General features: G+C 41.8%; 1 protein-coding gene across 3 annotated transcripts in view; it reads left to right on the top strand.

The window, feature by feature from the left end:
* The window catches only part of ARID5B (AT-rich interaction domain 5B), a 180,654-nt gene that overhangs the window by 146,553 nt on the left and 11,678 nt on the right, over positions 1-22,423 (top strand). For all 3 annotated transcript variants that reach the window (XM_077778729.1, XM_077778728.1, XM_077778730.1), the window contains one exon: positions 8,222-8,319. In XM_077778729.1, the coding sequence (XP_077634855.1) occupies positions 8,222-8,319 (98 nt within the window). The remainder of the gene's footprint in view (positions 1-8,221; positions 8,320-22,423) is intronic.

Genomic DNA, 22,423 nt, shown 5'->3' with positions numbered 1-22,423 from the left:
AAACTGAACTCTTGATGTTAAGAATAGGAACACACATTTTTATGAACTGTAGATAAGTTACATGACACTGCACAATATTATGAAATGTCTTTTTAAAGCCAGAAAATTTTTTTGTTGCTTACTGATAGGGAGAATGCCAACAAATTTCACAGAATCCGTTTTTCCTGCTTTTGTATCTTCTGAATCTTCACAAGGATCTAATTTTTGCCATGCAACAGCAAGTTAGTATCGAATACACACACAAAAAAACTTCAGATTAGTTTCAGGGCATTTTCAGTGTATCGAACACACAGTATTTTCTCTTTTGTTGAATGAGTGAAATAATGAATGACCATGCAATCAGCACATCACTTGAACACATACTTATTAAGTCTTACATATTGGAGGCATTGTGTTAGACACTCTAAAAGATGCAAAAATATTTACCCCAGTGTTTCTAGTTGCTTACCGTCCAGGAAAGGCAGTAATTGTAATGAAAAGACAAGGTGGAAAAAGATCCATTCCCTGTTCAGGTAGAGGACTACTTCATTTAGAAACGAGGGAAGCAAGGTTTGTGGCTCTCATGTCATTCGAGCAGAATTTTGGAGAATAGGTGGAATTCAGACGTGAATGATCATGACCTCTCAGGAACAGAAAGCCAAAGGGGGTATAAAGTGTGGAGGTAGAATAATGTTGGACGTGGAGAGTCTGAGTTACTTAAAGTAGAATGACCGGGTGGCTGGGACAAGTGACCTTGAAGGGAGTCCAGAGTGGATGCAGTCCAGTGAGAAGAGGCTTTGGGATGGTAGGCTCTGGGATTATTTTATCAGCTGGGGGCAAGGGGTGGAAGGCAACACAGAGAGAATTGATAACAAGCCAAACATTCCGTTTTGCCACTCACTCGGCCTTCACTGCGTGTAGGTGGAGTGCAGAAGAGAGAGGCTGTGATGGGGGCACATGGGAGACCAGATCAGCATCTGCTTTCCATCTGGTGATGAGCTTCGAGCCTCTTCCGCCAAGCCACAGAGAGGACTAGCAACCTCTGGAATTGCTTCTTTCCTCTTTCGCTCTCTATTTACCCATCAAGTCCTTCATTGTTCATTGGGCCCCTGCCATTCCTCACCCCCAATTCTTTCATTGCATCTGAGACAGTGAATCTACTTAGCCCTCTTACTCTAAAATCTACATACATGATCATCGACTGGCTGAAGCCAGTTTGGTAGGATTTGTCCTTCCTTTCTCCCTTCCCTCCTTCCTTCCTTATTTCCTTCCTTTTCTTTTTAGTCTTTTAATGCCTCATGCTGCCTTGTTTCCCTGTAGGCATGAAGGTTGCCACTCCCTTGCTCCACTGAGTACTGTCCTACTCTCCTAAGTACAGAATACACTTTTCCATTGGTAGAATTGGGCCAATAAGCGAAACGAGATGTTCAGTGAGGGATTCGGTTTTGAAATCAGTCCAGCAGATATATGAGTAAGATCCAGTCTGAGGACTTAAATTGTCATCACTGTGTTACTGAAAGACATTTATCTGTGGGAGTATCTGATATCAGAAGCAAGTGTAGACTTGTCATTAGAACTCAAAAGAGATCTTGGAATCTTCTAGATCTGTGGTTCCCAAAGGCTACTCAAGAACTGAGGCTCAAATTTTCAAAGGGGAACTTTAAAGTATGCATAGCTGTGTAGATCTCCACACTAAGATATTAATTCTGTGGTGGGCCCTGGGCCTAAGAACCTGAGAATCCTTTTTTATAAGCTGTCCAGGGGATGTTAATTCAAAGCTAATAGTAACAGATTATTCCCACTTAGCCTAATGGCCCTCATGACTCCCAGCTTCAAAATGTGGCCCCATCTAAGTCAAGTATCGAAGATTAGAAAGTTGTCTTCACACCATTACTAAAGAAGCATGCCAGAATATTAACATTTATTTGGCTCCCAAGCAGCACAAAGTTTCCAGCGAAGGTTTTTCCATTTGGGAAAGTGGTAAGCTAACTACACTGGGACTCGATAAGCCATTTTGATTTTGAATGTAGGAAAGCCTAGCATCAGAGCATTTTTATTTTTTGCAAATTGGCCTTTGTTCAGAGAAAGATACTGCCCTGCTCCAGTGCATATCATCATTTTAAAAATAAGGAAATTGAGAGACGGTGAAGCGAAATGAGTTGCATGGGGTCATTATGGACTTCTTCAAATTCTGACTTGGTGAGAATTTTGTGCACAATTGTCTCAACTTCCATAGCAACTGATAGGAAAGACCATTCTTTATATATAAATGACCAGTCTTTATATCTTCCATCCTCAGCAGTCTCTTATGTATATCTACCATGCTTTCTCCATATTTTGGGTGATATTTTGGGAAACGCATCTAATAACGTACCTTCACTGGTAGCATCTTTCAGTGAGCTCTTTGTAACTAATGTGAGCCTTACCAGACAACTAACTATTAGCTGAGATTTTATCTGAGTCTTGAAAAAATGTGTGAACTTAGGAGATAGGTCAAGAAGTCTGCATGATGTAAACATTCGGTAATAGAAAAAAAAAAAACCTGCAAGTTTAAAACTTATAGCTGTATCTCTTCTGCTGTTAACTTGTGAGTGGATAAAGACATCTCTCTGGAATTCCTTCTGGTTATAAAAAGAGGCCATCTTAATTGGCTTGTTTTTGTTTGTGGTTATAAACTATTCCAAACCTTCTGGTTTGAATTGAGGATTATGGATTATTTCATTTCAGTCCTTCATAACCCTCAAATTGAATTTTAAAAAAAAAGAGGAGCAAAGGTTTTATTTTAAGCCTAAGCATTCGACTTATGGCTATATTCAGTTCTCTTGGCCTCCTCTTCTTTTCTGGAAAAGAATTTTGTGTCTGTGTCTCCTTAAGTCTAGAGATCATAAATGTATTGAATGGATTTGATTCCCTAAAAAACAATATCCTGGCATTTTGATCGGTTGGCAGTGAGGATCTTTCCTTTTATAATCATCCATCCTTCCAAACATTTTAGAATATGGGTCACCTACAGTTGAGGAGGCAGAACTGGATAGAGCCACACTGAGGAGCCAAACTAAAGAGGTCTTCACTTCAGTGTCTGGTGAAGCAATTACAGCTTGAGGAGTAGCTTGGGGTATTACCAGAATGCGGTGTGTTGAGGGTAGTTTGCTAAAGTGATTTCCAATTGGCTAACCATTTGAAGGTGAGCCAGAGGCAATATTTGGAGAGAAGGTAGAGTAGGGAAATGGGTCTTGAGAAAATCTCATTCTAGAGGCAGACGACCATGCAAGCAGTGCCTTCTAAGAATGTCAGTTAGCAGCTCCATCCTCCCCACGGGTGAGACAGGACCATTATTTTTCATCTGGAAGAAGAAGCCACGTTTCTTCTTGCTGGAAGGATTAGACTTTTATACCAGATTTGGCTTTGACATCATTTCAAGACACCCTCTGAATCTAACCCTAGTGCTCTGAACGGACAAAGCCTCTTGCTTAATTCAAAATTCTCGAGGCCAAAGATGATGTCACTGTAGTTTTGAAAGGCTCCAGTTCCTGGAGTACTACCAGGAAAAAAAAGTCATCTTCCTTGAATTCAGTCCGCCCTCAAGGTGTCCCAAGAAAGAGGCTGTTTCTCAGAGCCTCCTGGGCAACACTGCACGCGGGCCAGTGTGCCTTCTGAGTTCACATCTCACAGTTCTTAAGCCCTGGACACACTCAAGTCCTTCAAGATTTCTGATTGCTGTTTCCTAACCAGGCCACAAAAACTCCAAGATTATTTCATCCCTGCAACCTCAAAAGTTAGAGAAACCAAAGCCCCAAGACTGTGCCTTGGGTTAAAATACTTTCCCAGTTTTGTTTTGTTTGTAAGTGACAGGATATTTTCCTGTGTCCATCCAGGAAACTAGAGAGGGGGAAGATTCCTTTCCCACTCTCTGGACCTGTTTTCTTGGCAGAGGTGAGCATTGTAGAAACCCAGTTTCAGGCCACGTCTAACACAGTTTGGCTTCAAAAGAGCAGTTTGAAAACGACGATATTTAGAAGAATGAAACTTAATGAACATAATAGGTATACAGCTTTTCACAGTTTCTTGGGTCATCCCCACACCAGGGAAAGAAGTAACTGTCAAGTGTCTTCAAAGTGAGATTAAGTCCCCCATGTACCTAGATTGGTTTGTTTTACTTGGGTGTGGTCTGTTCGGTTTTTCATCTTGTTTTATGGTTAATTGTACGGGGCTATGCTTCCTGCTAAATCATGAACCCTTGATAGCAGCAACTTCTCTTTGTTTTCCTGGTATCTCCCCACCCTCAAGCCTCCCTCCGTCACCTTCTACCTTCATGCTTTTCTGCACCTGGAACAGGGCCCTAAAATGGCGAGCAGTAGTTGATGGCTTGATGTTATGAATCCCTAACATTTACATAAGGATCTTGAAGGAGATCACAGAGGAAGTACAGTCTAAAAGATATCATTGCTTGAGCGAATTTGGCCATTTTCTTGAGGAAACAAAGAGTCAGAAGTCCTCTGTATCCTTAAAAACCTAAAATAATACAAGCTCAGGTTGAAACATGTACATGGCCAGGAGGCCTTGGCTTAAAGAAAGAGTTAGTCAGACTCACCCCACGGCCATATCAAGCTTCCCAGCTGAGGGGGGCCGGGGACTACTAGGTGGACCTTGGTTTTGCCAAAATGGGAATTTAAAACTAGCACACATTCTGGACAAAGAATAAAAACCCTAAGCAAATGCACACATTGGCATGATGAAAGCAGCCTCTCACAGGAGGCAGGTTTGTACAGGCGGGAGCCCAATGCCCAGTGGCCGGGCCAGGCAGGGCTCTCATGTCATTTCCTCCCTCCTTATAGGGTGTTGGGACCCACTGCGGGTTTGGACAGTGGGAAGGCTTAGACATTTCTTGCTTTAAAGCCCATGGGCAGCGTTTGAATTAGAAGCGCATCTGGATGCAAAAAAATGGAGATGTGTACCCAGGAGCACTGTGTACTTAAAAGCATAAAGTCATTTAGCAGTTGGAAAGAGCACATTTTATGACTTTCCTGTGGAAAGAAAATATCTCAAAACGGTCTGATTCATCCAGGCCAGCCCATGGAAGCTCAGTAAACAGGGACCACTTCCTGGAAGGCCCAGCCCTTGTCTTAGCTCCAGATGAACTTTCACTTGTAAAAACTGTATTTAAACACCACCACCTGCTACAGCAGGGGCTCACACAGACCCCTGGCCAGCCACGTGTTTATCGTGCCAAATGGGACTTGATGCTGGCCTCCTGCTGCCACAGTTTCAATCCTAGTGTGAGGAAGATTGTTTTTTTCCTTTAGATAATTCGTCATTTATTCTTAAAGAAGTCAGTTATTTCTGTGATAGACAGGTGTTGAACAGGGTACTATTGCCTAGTCTAGATGATAGGTTGTGGGAGGGAGGCATGGTCAGTTTCCACACATTAAATATCCCATGATCATGGTCTCCTGTTCATTACATTTTTCACAACCTGTATTATATTTTGCTTACTATTCAGTCCGTTGTTTATTTTTGGTATTTCTCCCACCCCCCAAAGTACACAGACACTAGGATGTAGTCATATTGGGTGTTGGGTCTGGTTTTCATTTGTTGTGTCCAAGCTGCTATTACAGTACCCAGCCAATGGGATACGTTCAAGAAATGTCTGGCGAATGGGTGAGTGAGTGGATGGATTCCAATAATTGAGAGTTATGTGTGATTCAGTGGTGAACAAACAGAACCTCTGTTCTAACTAAGACACAGGTGGGCAGGGTAAAGGAACCATAGTTTTACTTGCTGAGAGGAAAATCTCAGAGCACTGTTAACTTAGCTCACCCCCTTAGATCCTTCCTGACCTCTTTCCTGTACTATCTCCCCACTAGTAAGAGACCCACGGCTCGAAGTCGACAACTTGTAGCAGAAGCTGTGATTTCCATAGTCCTTTGCCTCACTTGAAGCAAAAGGTCCCCAGAGTTCTGTACTATCACCCTGCTTCACACATGGGCTATTCACCAGCTCAATCTGATGTGGACGCTGTTTTGATGTAGTGACAGAGTCTGCTCTTGGGATCATAAGATATTAGGATGAGCTCTGGCATTGCCAGTCTACCACTGTGTGTCCTTAGCCAAGTCGTGCAGCCTCTCTGCATCTTGCTTCCTTCATCTGTGATGAGATTCCTATAATCTACCTCACAGGCTGTTGGGAGGAGGAAGTGAAAACTCCTTATAAGATATGAAGTAGAGAGGCACCTGAATGACTGAGTCAGTTGGGCATCTGACTCTTGATTTTGGCTCAGGTCATGATCTCCTGGTTCGGGGGACTGAGCCCTGCAGGGGGCTCTGAGCTGACAGCGCAGAGTCTGCTTCGGATTCTCTCTCTTCCTCTCTCTTTGTTCCTGCCCCACTTGTGCTCACGTGCTCTCTCTCTCTCTCAAAATAAATAAATACACTTTCAAAATACGTGAAATAGAGTGCACAGAAGAGATAAAGGGTGACAAGAGCGATGGTGTCCTCTGAAGTGATTGCAGGGACTTACGCAGGCTGTCTTCTGGCCTTGCTGAGCTCCCCGCCTCATCTGAGGGAGGGGAATACGGAGGTGTGTCTCGAGGGGCCTCGGTATCTTAAGAGCTTTGAGGAATAACAGGGACACGTGGGAGGGGATCCTATTTCACTTCTTCCTTCACACAGGTCTCAAATAGACCAGCCTGAGATGGTACTGTTAAAAAGATTGGAGGGAGATTGTAATTAAATATAAAATAATTACTACAACACATATTTTGAGTGTTTTGAAAGGGGCTTGAAACCATTTATTATAATCTAAAGCAAGCTATAAGTAAAGGAAGATTTTATTTTTAGTCAGACCTGCTAGTAGATGTAGGGGGTGGTTCTGTCTACAGGGGACGATAGACACAAATTGGTTCAAGCACGCTTCGTGGGAAACTGAACAGTGCAAACCTCCCATGGTCTCGAGGCCCTACCTGGGCCCGTTGAGCAGGGCTTATGGAAATAAAGGGGTCTTTACTTGAAATGGAAAAGGTGCCATTTGCCCTGTAATATTTGACCACCCCTCCTCCTTCCATTACAATTACGAGCCCCTGTTTGCGAGTTGAGATATTTTTTTCCCCCTCGGATTGCTGCCTTCAGCCCCTAAGTGAACTCCGCTGGCAACATTGCGGGTATTTTCCAAGAGAAGCCTCCTGTTCTGATTGTCTCCAGTGCTGCTGGCACCTGTGCGGCGCCCTGCCCCCTACACATTCCAATAACAGCGTTTTCCTGTAACTCTGTTTGGAAATGTCCACAGGACCTCAGAATGCGCTCTGTCTCCTGGTTGCAAGGAAATACTAGACTTGCTTGGATGTTAGTAAATGACGTGGTTTCCCCAAATTAATCATTTGCCAGATCATGCGTCTGTTATTTTGTAAAGTCTTAATTTATGTACAAAAATAAAATTAAAGAAAAAAGGAAACAGGGCCATAGCATGCCATTCTGTATATGGCAAGCTGTTTGGTTTTATTCACCCAACTCAACAGTAGACCCAGCTTGCGTTTTAGCTTTGGAATTTGTTCCTTTTCGTAGGATTTGATGGATATCCCGTTTTCCTGACCTAAGTGAATAAAAACAAACAGCTGGCAACACACACAGTTGCAGATTTGGGTTTTGTTTTGGTGGTGGGAGGAGCTGGCATAACCACTTAATCTCAGATGACTGCAAATTCCACAACCAGTTGGGTCGATTTAATTAATTTACAGAGCAACTTTATTTAGTTTTTGAAGTAGTCAACATATCACACAGTTCAGTAATCAGAAGATACAAAAGCACGTTGAGTGAAAACCCTCCCTCTTTTCCTGTGTCCTTGGCCACCCATTCCCCTGCTGCTTAAGCAACCAGTGTTGATTCTGATTCTCTTAAACTGATATTTTAGCTGAAATCTCATTTTATTTGGAAGCTTTCTCACACTGACATAAAGGAACAGAGTATGAGTTTGGGACCTTGCAGGGAATGAGCTTCATAAATGTCTAGGGAGATGCCTTAGGGTGACAAAACATAGAGCCCAAAGCAGAATTCCGTTTTTATTATAAAGAAACATGCTAAAGGAGAGATCTCACTGTAAAACCTGAGTCTCCCCATACACTCATTTGGACTTCTTTGTCTCTGGGTTTCCAGAACAGGCTGTTCTCTTCTGCCTGTTGCATATGTGTTGAATCCTGGAACTGTGAATCTCTTATGATGCAAGATTGAATTTCCCATTGCCATTTTTCCAGATAACAGCCCGGCGTCAATGGAAACATATTTATGATGAATTAGGTGGTAATCCTGGCAGCACCAGCGCCGCCACCTGCACCCGCAGACATTATGAAAGGTAAGAAGCCCTTTCTCGGGGGCACCTGCGTGGCTCAGTCCGTTGAGCGTCTGACTTTGACTCAGGTCACGATCTCACGATTCGTGAGTTCGAGCCCCACGTCAGGCTCTGCGCTGACAGCTCAGAGCCTGGAGCCCCCTGCTTTGGATTCTGTGTCTCCCTCTCTTTCTGCCCCTTCCCTGTTCACGCTCTGTCAATCTCTCTCTCTCTCTCTCTCTCTCTCTCTCTCTGTCTCTCTCTCTGAAAATTAAACATTAAAAAAATAAAAAGTGGGATATAATTCACATACCATGAATTTTACTCTTAAAAAAAATAAAAGAAGAAGCCCTTTCTTGGAAAGCCCTTGCTTAATTAAAAGTATGTTAATTAGAAGCAGCTTCTGGTGAAGGATAAGATAAGGAGAAGTCCAAAGGACCTTTTTGGAAATAGAAAATATCCTCTGGCATTTACCTTGCATACCGCCTTGGGATTTTTTAGGGTACGTGGTGCTCTCTCTGGTTACAAAGGCTAAAATTAGATGTTCTTTTAGTTTGGTTTTGTCCTCTGACCACCTATTTGACAATACCTTCCCCCTCCCCCCGAAAGCCTAGATTACTCAGTATGTTTTCTGTAGGTTCATTTATTGTGAGAACCTTCTGCTTCTGGAAATCCTAAGTCTGCCGTCTGCAGTGTTGCTTATGAGGTTGCCATGTAAATGTATTAACGTTGAAATGTATTAACGTTGAATGTGTTAATATTGAAAAGTAAGCGTTTCTTTAATAAGAAAATTGGCCTCAGATAAGATCCATTGTTTTTTCCCATCTTGGTATTTTTCTTCTACAGCTATGCTTTTCACCAAGAAAATCCTTTCTTGCCAAGCCGTGTATGGCTCAGTTTTCTAACACGTTTAGCTTCTCTCAGAAGGTGATGATCATGCAAACAAGAAGTAATGCCAAATTACCCTACTATGAAGGTTGTAGCCACAGGAGTGTTTCCTCTTTGCATTAGGACTATTGTTGTCCACAGCATTGCAGAACTGTTAGCGAATTCATGCATTACCCTTGCTCTGCACTGCCAGCCTATACTTAAGGTGTAAAGTCACACCAACTTCTTTGTCTTTGGCATTTCCCTGCTGAAATGTTGACTGACTCAGCAACCTGGTTTGAAGTTAAGATCCAAGTAGAGGTGTGTGTGTGTGTGTGTGTGTGTGTGTGTGTGTGTGTGTGTGTGTTTTAATAACAGTCATGGATGGAATGAAGTAAAGACACAGCTGAACAAACAGGCCAGTTAGCTTGCTCGTTTGAAAGGTAAGACATAACTGCTAATGTGATGGTTGCCTTTTACATGTCAGTTACCATTCCAGCTTCATCCCAGATGCTCAACACCTGCCTTTGGATCATACAAATGCATCTTCAGATAATGTCATGTGGCACATCAACGCTTAGTCATGTTTTTTGAGTTCAATTGAATTTTTATCTGTGTTGCATTTAGCATAGAGCCCCTTTTAGTATAGCCATTCCACTAAACTTAGAATGTTTCGATAGGTATAACCTAGTAAACTAGGTTGGGTTTAGTACCCCATGGAAAAATCCCCATGAAGTATTCCCAAGGGATTGCCTTACAGGATGGTGTTAGAGTTCACAAGGATTTTTTAAAAATTGGTAACAGGAATTCAAATTATTACTCTTCCTAGCCCTTTTAAAAATATATTATATCAGTTTTTTAAAATGTGTTCTTTCTCTCAATATTTAATACAAGAGCCTACATTCTCACTGTACGTAACAGGTACACCACTGAAATACTAATATAAAACAGCACAGATATCTCAGGTGAGTGTTGTGTAAAGAGCACTTAAGGTAACATATTCAACTTGCTTTTGACATACGAGTCAAGGCTTTAATCAGAACATTTTCGTTAAAAGTACTGTCTGTATTTTCAAAGAGCTTCGGGGCCTCTATTCTGATAGTGAACCCCATACCTCCATGTGCAAATGTTCCCAACACCTGAACCATCAAATGTAAAGGACCAGACAGCAGTTAAAAATCTGCAGAAAGAGTGTATCTCAGCTGTTTATCTAGCTCACTCAGTTAAAGGATGAAAATTAAACATATTACAAAGCATCACATGATCAAAAAACAGATTGGGTTTGATGGAAAAAAAGATTAGATCTAATAATACAATGAGTGTGTATGTGTGTGTGTATGTGTGTGTGTGTGTGTGTGTGTAATTAACTCAAGTACCTTTGTAGATAAAAATAGCTTCAATCTTCAGTGAGATGCCAAGATCTGTTCTCTTGAAGACTGGGTACTTAGTTGCGTGATATACCTCATCTGCGGCAGTAGAATCACAATTGCCTTCAGTCAGTCAAATTGGAAAATTCTAGGAGAGATACTTGACACTATAGCAACTATGCAACATTATTTAACACTCTTAAAAAGTTCTCTTCTCTCCTCATTCTTGGGAATAAAAGGGGTAGTTCACGAAGGTTTGGTCTCCCACTGGATTAAATATTTTTGAGGTGCTAGGTCACTCACTGTTCTAAATGGAGAATTGTTTAATCAATGTGTATCAGTCAGGATCCAGTAAGGACAATAAAAACTACACTAGGTATTCAACAAAGAGAATTAACTGTAGAGACTTGCTTAAACCACTGTTGTTGTGAAGCTGTATGTTAACACAGAGGTAATAACCACAGGTTCCGCCTAGAGGATAGGGTGTTGCCACCCACAAGTTTAGAGAGTATGCCTCACATTGCTGGGGTTAAGATACCTCCTCCTGGGGAGGCTCCCAACCAGTTCTGGTGGTTATTGAGCTCAGAGGTGGAGCACCATGGACCTAGGCTCAGACCTGAGGAAGGAGTGCTTCCTTGCTGGTGCAGGGCCCCAGAGCAAATGCAGGGTGACCGTTCTGGGGTTGTTAAAAGAAGCTAGAGGCTGGAGCAACTGCTGCTGCTAGATTACTGTTGGTTTGGCCCCGAAATGAGCAGTGAGCAAATCAGAAAGGAAGAAGGGCCTTCCTCCCCTCCCCTGGCCTGCTAGGGCCCCATCTACAGAACCCCAGAAGGAAGACAGCTGATAAAAGAGACATGTAATGGGTGGAACCCTGGTCCTAGAACACAGAGGAATAGGTTTGGAGCTGACAGTAGTCAGCTGCCAAGTGGTACCCCCAACATGGAAAGCCCTGCACAGAGCCAGCAATCCTGTCCCAGGGTAATTAACAAGGTCCTTCATCCTTCCTTGGATATCCTCTCACTATCTAAGCCCCTGTCACATTGTCGTGATCAGATACAAGGGGCGTCTTGAGTGATTAATAATTAATAATAGTGAAGCTCTAATCATGATCCTGAAAGGAATCACCCATGCTCCTGTGTGTTGTGGTGGGCAGAAGAGTCTCAGGCAACTGCTCCAGATGTCTCACATCTTTATTCTCTTTAGTGGTTCTATAGGAGAAGGGCAGAGGACACTCTTCTGTCCGGGGACTAAAAACAGCTCTGCTTGGGTCAAAGAAGAGCCTGAAGCTCTCAGCCACAGCTGTGCTTAGGGACTTGGCAGATTTCATTCCTTTTTGCTAATTACAGGCCATGCTAACACAGAACAGAGAGGTCTAGATTGGGGAAGGGACACTGTTTTCAAGAAGGTTCAAGAAGTTGAAAAAGATCAAGGTGTTGTGGGCAAATATCTAGTCAGGAGATGCCTGAGGATATCTGTCAAACCTTCCCAATCAGGTCAGAATGACCGAATTCCTCCTGTGCGTTCAGTCTCACTCTTTTCACTCCAGTGTAGAGACTCGGTGTAGGTCCTTTTCCTAATTCCCCTACCACCAGCTTTGCTTTCCCAGAAGATGAAGAAATGAGTGATCTAGTAGGCATTATCCACTGATTTATTTTTCATGTGGTGTGGTTCATGTTTCCCGTAAATGTTTTCATTTTCCAACAAGAAAAAAGTAGCCAGTTCCTCAGTAAATATTACTTGTATGTTAGTTGGGCACTCTTGGTTTATTAATGAGTGTAATAATGAAAGTGTGGGTTGTTGAAAAGAATCAATGAGTGTTTTTATTTAAGGCACAGCAGAAATGGTACAATGCCTGTGAATGCATCATTGTTGCTGAAGGCCTGACTCGTCCAAACTTGCCTCTGATTGGTTTAAATCAAATAGGTCCAAGCACTTCATAAAAATGTCTTTGTCAGCCTGGTTTTGCTTCCAAACCTATTCATCTCTGTCAGTTTTTAATATTAGTACCAGGCTCCTGGCCATAGTCCATTAGTACTGTACTTAATTGCTCATGTTACAGCTGATCACCAATATAAAAAGCATTAATGTTCCCCCATCGTGAGACTGTTGCTATGTAGACGTCTCAAACTCAGCAAAGCTCATGAAGTGTGGTTTTTCTGGACATTCCTTGCCCAGGATTTATTGATAAAATTCCTATAGGTTATAATGCAAAGAAAAATCCCCAGCTCCTCCTGGGCTTCTAAGTAGAACATTTTCTTCCTGATCTGACTCTCTGTTGAAGACATGCGAGTCACCTTTATCAGGACAGGAGCAAAAAAGGGAAATAGTTCTTTATAAAGCATTCTCTTAGCTCAGTTTTCTGGAAGAGCAATTTGTTTTAAAGACTCTGTTTTCACATGTCATTTTGTTTTCTTTCTTAGAAAAGTGGGGTTTTTTTTAAAGCACATACAAGAGGGAAAAAATCTTCACATAGAATACCAGATCACAGGTTTGAATTTTCTTGAATACATTGCATGGTCTGTGTCTGAGGAACACATGAAGTTATTATTAGGGATGGAAAAAGGAGCAGTGAGGCAAAAGGACTTTATGATGTGCTTTCCTGAGTATTAAGAAAATCAAAATCAGGGGTGCTTGGGTGGCTCAGTCGGTTGGGCGTCCAGCTTCAGCTCAGGTCATGATCTCATGGTTCGTGAGTTGAAGCACCGCGTCAGGCTCTGTGCTGTGCTGCTTCAGATTCTGTGTCTCCCTCTCTCTGCCACTAATGCTTTGTCTCTCTGTCTCTCAAAAATGAATAAACCATTAAAAACATTTAAAAAAGAAAAGAAAAATCATAAACAAATGTGTTTACAGGGGAAATGAGCAACTACAGGTCGTCTTCTAACATATGTTAATGCCCAATTTCAAATTCTAACCTTTCGTCTTGCCTGGAAGTATTCCCTTGGCAAGACTGTCCTGCTGCAGGGCAGGGGTGGTCTCCTTTGCAGTGACCTGGGGTGAGTCATACCCAAGCCATGTGCATCTGGGCAGAACCCTAGTGACAGCTGGACCTCAGCCTCTCTTCTCTGAAGAAAGGGAGGTTCATGTTTTGAGTAAGATAAATATGTGCTTGAAGGTAAAGACCAAAAATATATCAAGTTCTAAGGAACTCAGCTAATCATGTTGTGAGGAAAAAGCCAAGGGAGAATAAAGTAAGGTGACTTCCAGTTCTGTTTGTGTCCCGGACATGATTTGCTGTATTCTTGGTCATGTTGATACCCTTGAAGTTAATCAGTACACGATTCAGAAAGACACAGGCAAGATGTCAGAGTACTTTAGATTGGAGAGTTCCCTTAGTCGTCCTCTAGGTCCGTGCGTCTCAAGTGAGACTTTCTGGCCTGTCTGTGCTCTGTGAACAGAATAATTATGAATAAGCATTGTTAACTACATAGCAATTTGCCAGAATCATTTCATCTGTTGAAACTAATAAAAAATTGGGCTTTGTATTTTATGTGCCTTTCTTAAATTTCTTTTTCTACAAATTCATTTTTATGAGTTATGAATTTTACACAAGCGTCAGTCAACAACAGACAGGAAACTCAGAAAACTAGTCCTTCATGTCAGGTCACTGAAGAAGCACTCCTCTACATCCCAGGCAGAGACTCAGATGTTTATGGGGGAGGTAACATAGGTGAGTGCAGTGGCCAGGTAGGAAAGTAGGAAGCTAGCACACACAGGCAGGCCAGAGAGGCCCAGCAGGATCGACCAACACCGTTGCCTTGGGCAGATACAACCTCCATACTGTCAGACCTTGAATGGTTTCATGATAACTTTTACATGAAGTCACCTGACTTACAAATATTGGAGCGAGCCAGTATTCTGAAAATATTTTATGTCAGTTAAATAAAACATACCCTTGGGAAAAATGTAGCCTACGGGCTGCCAAGTTCTGTGGGGACTGAACTATCCTTGGCACTGGCTAATCCAGTCCCAATGCCTTGCAGTTGGGAGACAAGAAAGAAGAGCCACTGTTGGAGGTCCTCTTCATCAAAACACTCTGCTACACACTGAAGGAGACACCTGGCCACCTGCCGTGGCTTCCCACTGGCCCTACCTCACCTTCTGGGTCTGACTTCTTTTCTGCAGGCCATTTCCTTGGTGATGGGCCTCCACATGCTCGGCAAAGTTACCCTCCCACTCCAAGGCCTCCTATTCCATTCAACCAAGCCTCAGAGCATGATTTATGGGTTTTCGCCAGCTTGGCCTGCTTTCATGTAGATGCCTCCAATTTGTGTCGCTCCGAATACCCAAAGCGATTCCAGATGTGGCGTATAGTACTCCTTGGGATGTAGCAGTATCAGTTCTATCAACCGAGCCTAAGATTACATTTGAAATTGGTAAGAAGCCCCTTCCTAGTGGCCAGTTTCTTTTTCTGGGATAGAAGTGATTCCCCATTTGAGTGACTATCTTTTTCCTTTGCTGCTGTCCTCAAGAGCCATTGGGTATTTTTTGAACATCTATGATGTACAAAGCATTCTCTGGGATTATGAAAATGTATGAACCAATGAGTTTGGAGCAGGGTTGGCAAACAGTGAGGAGGTGACCACTCTACCACATTCATGGAAGAGATCACTAAGGTAACATGATACTACTTTCCATGAGGCCAAGCTCAGCATCAGAATTCTTCTCAGTGTGGCACCCCCAGGCCAGTACTACCAACTCAATAGAACTGGGAGGTGCTGTGATCCTTGGTTTATCTAACGTATCTGACTCTTAATCCATACACACATGAAAGAGAGTTGAATATTTAAGGCTATAAAAACCTTAAGTAAGTAAGTAATAGATACAAATAAGAAGTTCAACAGGGATCAAAGAAAGAAGAGAGAATTTTCAACTGGGATGAACAAAGTCTTCCAGTAGGATCTAGAATTTGAACTGCACCTTGAAGAGTTAAGTTAGAACTTGAGAGATCATCATACATTATACATACAGAGATCAACATACAGCTAAAATATTCAGCTGAAGAATTCAAGAACAGTAAAGATATTATTTTTGAAAGCAAGGATCATGTGGTTTTGCTTTCCTTTAGTCTCCCCAGTGCACCCAGTACAGCATCATGAACATATCTTGGAACTCAGGAATTAGCGGTTGAATGAATTAATTTCAATCCAAACAAAACGGACAGTTTCTCCTACAAAATGTGTGCAAAGAGGTAGGGAACAGGGTGGTAGAAGAGGCTGTCAGGTGAGTACGATGGCTGAATTTCCAAATTTGGATACACCATAGGCAGGTATTGCAGTATATCTTCTCAGTGCCTATTAACTCTCTTGCCCTGAGGTCCAGTGGGTAGACCACGCCCCATCCTCACCCATGGGTGCCCATAGTGGGGTTGACCAATCTCTGGACTTGCAGCTCCTTTCTAAACTTAACTCGTTGGTAATGGGGGCTCTAGCCAGTGGCAGTGTCCCTCTAACACTGCCACACAGGCTTTCTCATCTCCCTTTTTCCCCAAATCTGCAGAAGGCCCCCTGGCTCTTATCAACAGCCAGGAGCCTGGGAAATCTAACAAGGTGCTGAGATTCAGGCTGAGGCATTTCTGCCACTCTTCCGTCTACACTCCACTAAGCTTGTTCTGGGGGACCTACAGAATTTCTCCCCAAAGGACAGTCAGATAATTTCCTAAGCAAGAGCTTCCCTCTGTATCACTCAGCATGCCTAAAATGCTCTGATAACTTTCCAATGCCTGGATATTTCAAGAAACTTTTAAAAAGGAAAACAAAAACCTCGCCAGGCCCTGGAGTAGAAAAACTGGTTTCTGCTTTTAAAGAAAATAAACAACAGCCTTTGAAAAAAATCTCTATTTAAAAATTCTAAAATTTGCCTCTAAATGCAAGTTGTAATTAATAGAAGTTTGAGTTTACACTATCGAGTGTAAAAACACCCTCAGGCACAAACTAATCAAGTGTGTATGTCATGCTGTAAACTACAGCAAGTTCTTTGTTTGACCCAAAAAAAAAGCTTGCCAAACAGCAGTTTTTCTTTGTCAAGCTCCTTTATTGTCTCATTTTTGTTTTTACCCTGCCTCCCCACTTCCTCACCCTTCTGAACCTGGGTACAGTATTTAAAAAACTTTGCAGGTCCTATGTTTTATTGATAGTTTTCATCAAGCATGAATTTAAATTTGAGAATAGATTAGGTGTCTTAGCCCCTTTTCTTTTTGATAAATAACAAGAGGTTTCTACTTATGATTTTCTGTCCTCGGGGCTTTATCATTAAGATTAAATAACTGTACTCTCAAGCATGCCACTGCACAAACATCTTTTCAATTACGTGAGTAACAGATGCCTTCACAAAGGAACTATTGAAAATTCAGAGAGCATGTTTCCAAAAAAGAAAGAAAAAAGTATCAGATGACAGAAGAATGTAATTGTTTACCATTAAAATATATCCTTAACTCTTCCACCGAAAACCTCTCAGAACATTTTGTTTTTATACAAGTTATTACGAAGTTTGATCAAAATTATAAATGTTTGGGGGAATTGTTGAACATTTAAGAAGCTCTGTAACCCATGGTATCTCATGTAAATGAGACCTAAAAGCGATAGTTGTTTGCCTGTCTTTACATAATGGACACTGTCTGCCTTCATTTGTGGTGTGCTCATTCTGTTGAAACACTGTAGTTATATTTGTCTGTTATTCTTGAAATAATGTTCATCTGCCCTTGAAATGGATCCACGCAACTTGATTCTGAGTTAGTCATTGTTTTTTCATGGAGGAGAATGATTGCTGCCATCTTTGCTGTCTGACATTGTGAAGGGCTGGGTGCTGTTTACGGTCTATGCCCTCTGTTGTGAGCATGTATTTTAATCCCTGGGCATAAAGTCAGCCTTAAATCCATTCCAACTTTCTTCAGTGTGAAAGACATGGGGCTAACATCAGTCTAGAGCCTCTTAGAAGAGGCAAGGAAACATCACAGAAGCAAAGCCCTTGAGGGGCTTTCATTCTAGCTAGGGAGTCCATGAGAACCTCACCTGGTAAGATTAAGTGCTACAGGCTGGAATTCATGGAGGGATATGATTCCTCAGTTTCTTACTATCCAACATCAAGTAGGGCCTCGTCCAACTAGGGTTACCACCTTTTCCAGAGTCATGGCATTTTGAAAAGGAGTACTGTTTCCAGCGCCCAAGCCATAGGGCTGTTCTGTTATAATGGGTTGACTCCTTGTGGAATGACCATGGGTGTATTTTATAGGTCTGTTGCCTCTGAGAAAAAGAGAATACTCACCCTGATTTTTTAGTGCCTTAAGTGCTTAGAATTCTCCTAACCCAGGGGTGATCAGTTCAAAATCTCCTGAGTGTCGGTGCTTCTTAGACAAGGCATAAAGTTGCACAGTTTACCCTGATGATATGAGGGCAGCTCAGAGAGGTGGACAAATGTATTTTTGAACTCAAATTTTAGCTGCATGCCTTTCACTAGTCATTTAATTATTTCACTCTGAACTTCAATTTCCTCATCCATAAAATTGAGGATAAAATAATGTACCTGTATATACTTCTTTTTGTAATTGTTGAACTTAAGGTATCCAAAATGCCTCGTATTAACAGGTATTTAATACATGGTGCCAGCTATTATTGTAATGCCTAACCAATATATAGAACAACCGGAAGTTTCTCTCCCCGTCCTCCCACCTCAGGCCCCATAGACCAGTGTAACTGCCATTCAGGGAGCCTGTCATCCCCGAACACCCTCTGTCACACTGATGATCCTTTATAGGAATCAAGCCACCCTCGTGCTTGGCCCAAGCTTCATGTACTTTGTTTTTCTTTCTCTACTTAGTTAGGGTTACAGGCACTCCAGGACCATAGAGGAAGGTGTCAGAGTCATTCACAGGCCTAAGAAACAACTCTCCCACCACTTCCAGGGGCAAATGGACAATATTAATGCCTTCAAAAAAAATTTCTTATTCTTCTGTTGCCTCTAGAGTAGGTAATGAAGCCCTGTGGGCAGGTAATTTTTCCAAGAAAGAGCTTTTCTGAAGACAAGTGGCCATATTATAGTTGCTGATATAATGGGCCACATGGCTTTCGGGTATCTTACATAGAATACAAACCCACTTCCTTATTAAAGTACTCGATACAGTTTACCCTTGGTGACTTCACGAGAAAGCTAAGTCTTTTATGTAGAACCCATGCTGCATTCTCCTGTCATTTTCTTAGCTCCCATGAGTCTTGCCGTTGGCCATTTTCCATGGCCTACAGGTCAGCATGGCCTCTCCCTCCATGGTTCAAGGCTCAAAGCCTTCCGTTCACCTCCTCATGTGTTGGAGGAAGGTGCTGGAGACCTCTTTCTCAGCAATCCTGGTTACTGGCATTTTGCTCCTCAAACTCTGCACGCTATTTTTTCTGCTTTATAGAAACTCACACTATAAAATAGAGGCGATCGTTACCCAGGACCCAGATCTTTCTCAGATGGAGCTTGGAGAGAACAGGGACAGAGTTTCTGTTGTACTCAGTGAGTGTTGTGCCCACTGAGGAAACATCCCACTTCTTTGTACACTGACAAAGCACATTTGTGTCTTTGAGTTTTGCTTGCTACCTCTCATCCGAATGCTCTTCTGCCATTTTTATGGTTGTGGTCTGGAACCCGGAGAAGTGGACAGTATGTGAGATTAGAAACTTTCTCTTCTTCTTGGAACCTTAACAAGGGTGCATACATCATCTTCAAAAAAGAAAAATATACCTTCTATTGGCCCCATATTTGGTGAAAGATTGCTTCCCACACTTCACAGTGAAGTTATATTTTCAATTTCTGGCTGAGAAGGGAAATGTCTGGCCAAGCCTTAGAATTTATCAACCCTGGAATCAACTTAGAGGTATAATGACTTCATTTGAGATCAGATCAGGTCCGAAGCCCCAGTGGAACCAATATGTCATTTCTTTTCTACTGCCATGAAAAAACTTAATACTATAAGTATAGTAGTAGCATTTTTGCCCTTATATGCACACCAACTTTATTTCCCCATGACCCTAAAGTGTTCTGTTCCAAGGGCACCAGCAGATCTTTGGGCCTAGAGTTTTTCACAAGTTTGATACCATAACAGTGTCTATAAAGTAACGAGGGGGAGTTTGTGGATCAATTACAACCCTATAAATTACCTACTCCTTTCCCCTACTCCAAACTGAATCAGTTCTAGACAGTATTATGCTATCATTTTGCAGGGGTCTATAAATAGATGGATTCTCATTTCTCCTCTTAAGCACTGTTTGCTCAATGTTTTTGGCTCCAAAGTTCAGTCATTCCATGCAAGCATTAATCAATACAGAAGATTATTAGTGGTTAGTCGTTCAGATGAGATTTGACATTATTTTCCATCTGAGTACGGGGATGGGAGGGAGACAGCTCTGCCTAATAAAGATGAAGAGTCTTTTCTTCTTTTGTATGAAATGCAAATGATGAGGACATGTGGCGATATACATTTCTTGAATGTGAGGCTGCTGGTTTTTGTTGAGAAAGAGAGGCAAGACCCTGGAGGATTTCAGAATTTGTAAATATAAAATTATCTGCCTTGGTGTTTAAAAAAAATAATAAAAGGGAGAAAGAGTTGGCAGGTTGCCAGATTACTTACATTACAGTAATAGATTTGCTGACCCCTGACTTCTGCTGTAGAGAAATGTATTGAATTTTTCATAATATCAGATGAGGCAGATCTAAAAACCTAGTATACTGAGCACCATTATTTAACTTGAGATTTAACAAAGCCGAAATCTTTTCAAACCAGCAATTTCTTGTATGATGATAATTTAGTGGCTCAGATGCTAATAAATCAAGGTTATAATGCTATTGATTTGTTAATTTTAACTTGGGTTGATTTTAAGTCGTCTTTACTTAAAAAAAAAAAGGAAAAAGAAGAAGGAGGAAAAAAATCTTGCTTTCACAGTGACTGAATTTAATAAGAATCTTGGTGATAGCAAAAGGCTCCCCTACTGTTTCTGCTCTGGGGTGGAAAATGTTATTCTTGTATTATTCCTGGGGAAAAATAAAATCTCATGCTGCTACAAATCTTATGCCTATGGAAAGATGTTATTTTTTAATACATGATGGCTTACCTATTTCAGATCCATTAATGGCATCGTAAATAAGCATTTTGCTAATCTGAAATGTGAAATCTGGATAATAATAAAGGCCCATTTATCTGCCAAGCTTTCAATTCCCAGAGTAGATGTAGATCAGGGGTAAAAATCTCTCTGGATTTTCTAATGAATATATTGCTTCTCTTCCCCATTACTTCCACCCACCTAAAACCCAACCCACATTCTTAGAGTTGCAGCCCATCGAAGATGGGCTGTGTAATGAGTTCTTGGGGGCTGGGGTGCATTTTTGCTTTTATCTGTAAGGTTTAGAGACTGATTAAATCTTCGCTGTACTACAAATATTTGAGGAATAATCATCCGCAAGGCACAGGCATGTTGCATTATACTAGATTCTTTATACACTACGAGCCTACTCAGCTTCCTGCATTGGGCAATGTTGACCTTAATATTGGCTAACCTGTTTTTAATGGTATTGCATGTACCCTAAACGTTTAAAATGTTCTGAAGCCTATAATAGCTTTCGTCCTTTTGTACTGTAAAAACTTCTAATAATCAGATGATAAGATCATATCCTGTGGGGTAATTGTGTTGTACCATGACAGGATAACTGAAAAAACATTCAGTGAAAATCGCACCAAACGGAAATCACTATATGAACAGCGATTGTTTGTGTGCTGTGCAAGACCGTGCCCTGTTCTTCAGGGCTTAGCTGGCCATATTTCTACTTGTTTCCTTTTAGCTGCTGCCTTTCTTATTGTATTTTGGGAACCTTTTTTCCCTGAGCCACTACAGTTATCTTTCAGTGATTTAGAAAAGGGGGAAAAAAAAAACCCACTCAATTGACCTTTACACACAAACACACACTCACTCTCTCTCTCTCACTCACATATTCTCTCCCTCTGGAAGCCTTGAACAAGCAAAGCTTGTGTTTGGATTCAGTTTTACCTTAGTCATGCCTCTTTCCAGATACAAGAAACATTTAATTCCAGATTTCCTGCTTCTGGCTTTAGGCCTTTGACCAGCAAAGTGAAATGTATTTTTTACTGCTGTCGGCCAGCCAGCTGCCGAGTTGAGTGAAGAAGAAAAAAAAATATATGAAAGAAAAGGGGGGGGCGGGGAGAAAGAAAAAGAATGAAATGGAAATGTTGCCCTGCTTCTTGAATCTGCAAAATTGTCTAAGGGAATTAAAGTCTCCTAAAGGCACCAGCTAGAGGGCCTGGGTGGCCCTGGACCTGTGAGAGCCTGAGGGGAGGGGTCCACATTGGGTGCGCCTCCAACCCAGTTCTCTGCTTTCTCTCACCCTCTCCCCACAGTCAGAGGTGACACTGTCATCCTTCCCAGTGAAGAGGGTTCCTCACCGTGTCACCATCGTGATTACAGAATGAAGTTGAGGGCAGGGGTGGTCCCAACAAACAGCAACCACTGGAATACCCAGACTTCAATGCTACTTGGGTTCCCATGGCAACCAAACAAGAGTAAAACAAACCTATCCATCCCAACAATAAAAATATGTTTTCATTAAAGTCTATTTAAAATGGTCTTTTCCCCAGTTTAAAATATTCAATGCGTTTCGCTCCCAGACAAAAATCCCCAACCTGCTGATGTTAAAGGGGGATCAAGTCCCTGGCAGAACCGAGCAGATTAAAGGAATCGGGGTAATGTTGGGGACTTTACAGATGAGACGGGATAAAGTCAAGTATGAACAAGATTGCTTTTTTCTCTCTTCTGCTTAGTTATGCTTTTTATTATATAAACATTAACTGTAATATTACAGTGGGAGTCAGGTATTTGGCAACCATATATTATTTTAGTAAGTCTGCATCGAGA

The sequence above is a fragment of the Crocuta crocuta genome, unplaced genomic scaffold (genome assembly GCF_008692635.1).
Source record: "Crocuta crocuta isolate KB4526 unplaced genomic scaffold, BGI_CrCroc_1.0 scaffold167, whole genome shotgun sequence".
NCBI classification, from domain to species: domain Eukaryota; kingdom Metazoa; phylum Chordata; class Mammalia; order Carnivora; family Hyaenidae; genus Crocuta; species Crocuta crocuta.
Note: the sequence above shows the minus strand (reverse complement) of the source record. Positions and strands in the feature narration are given on the sequence as shown.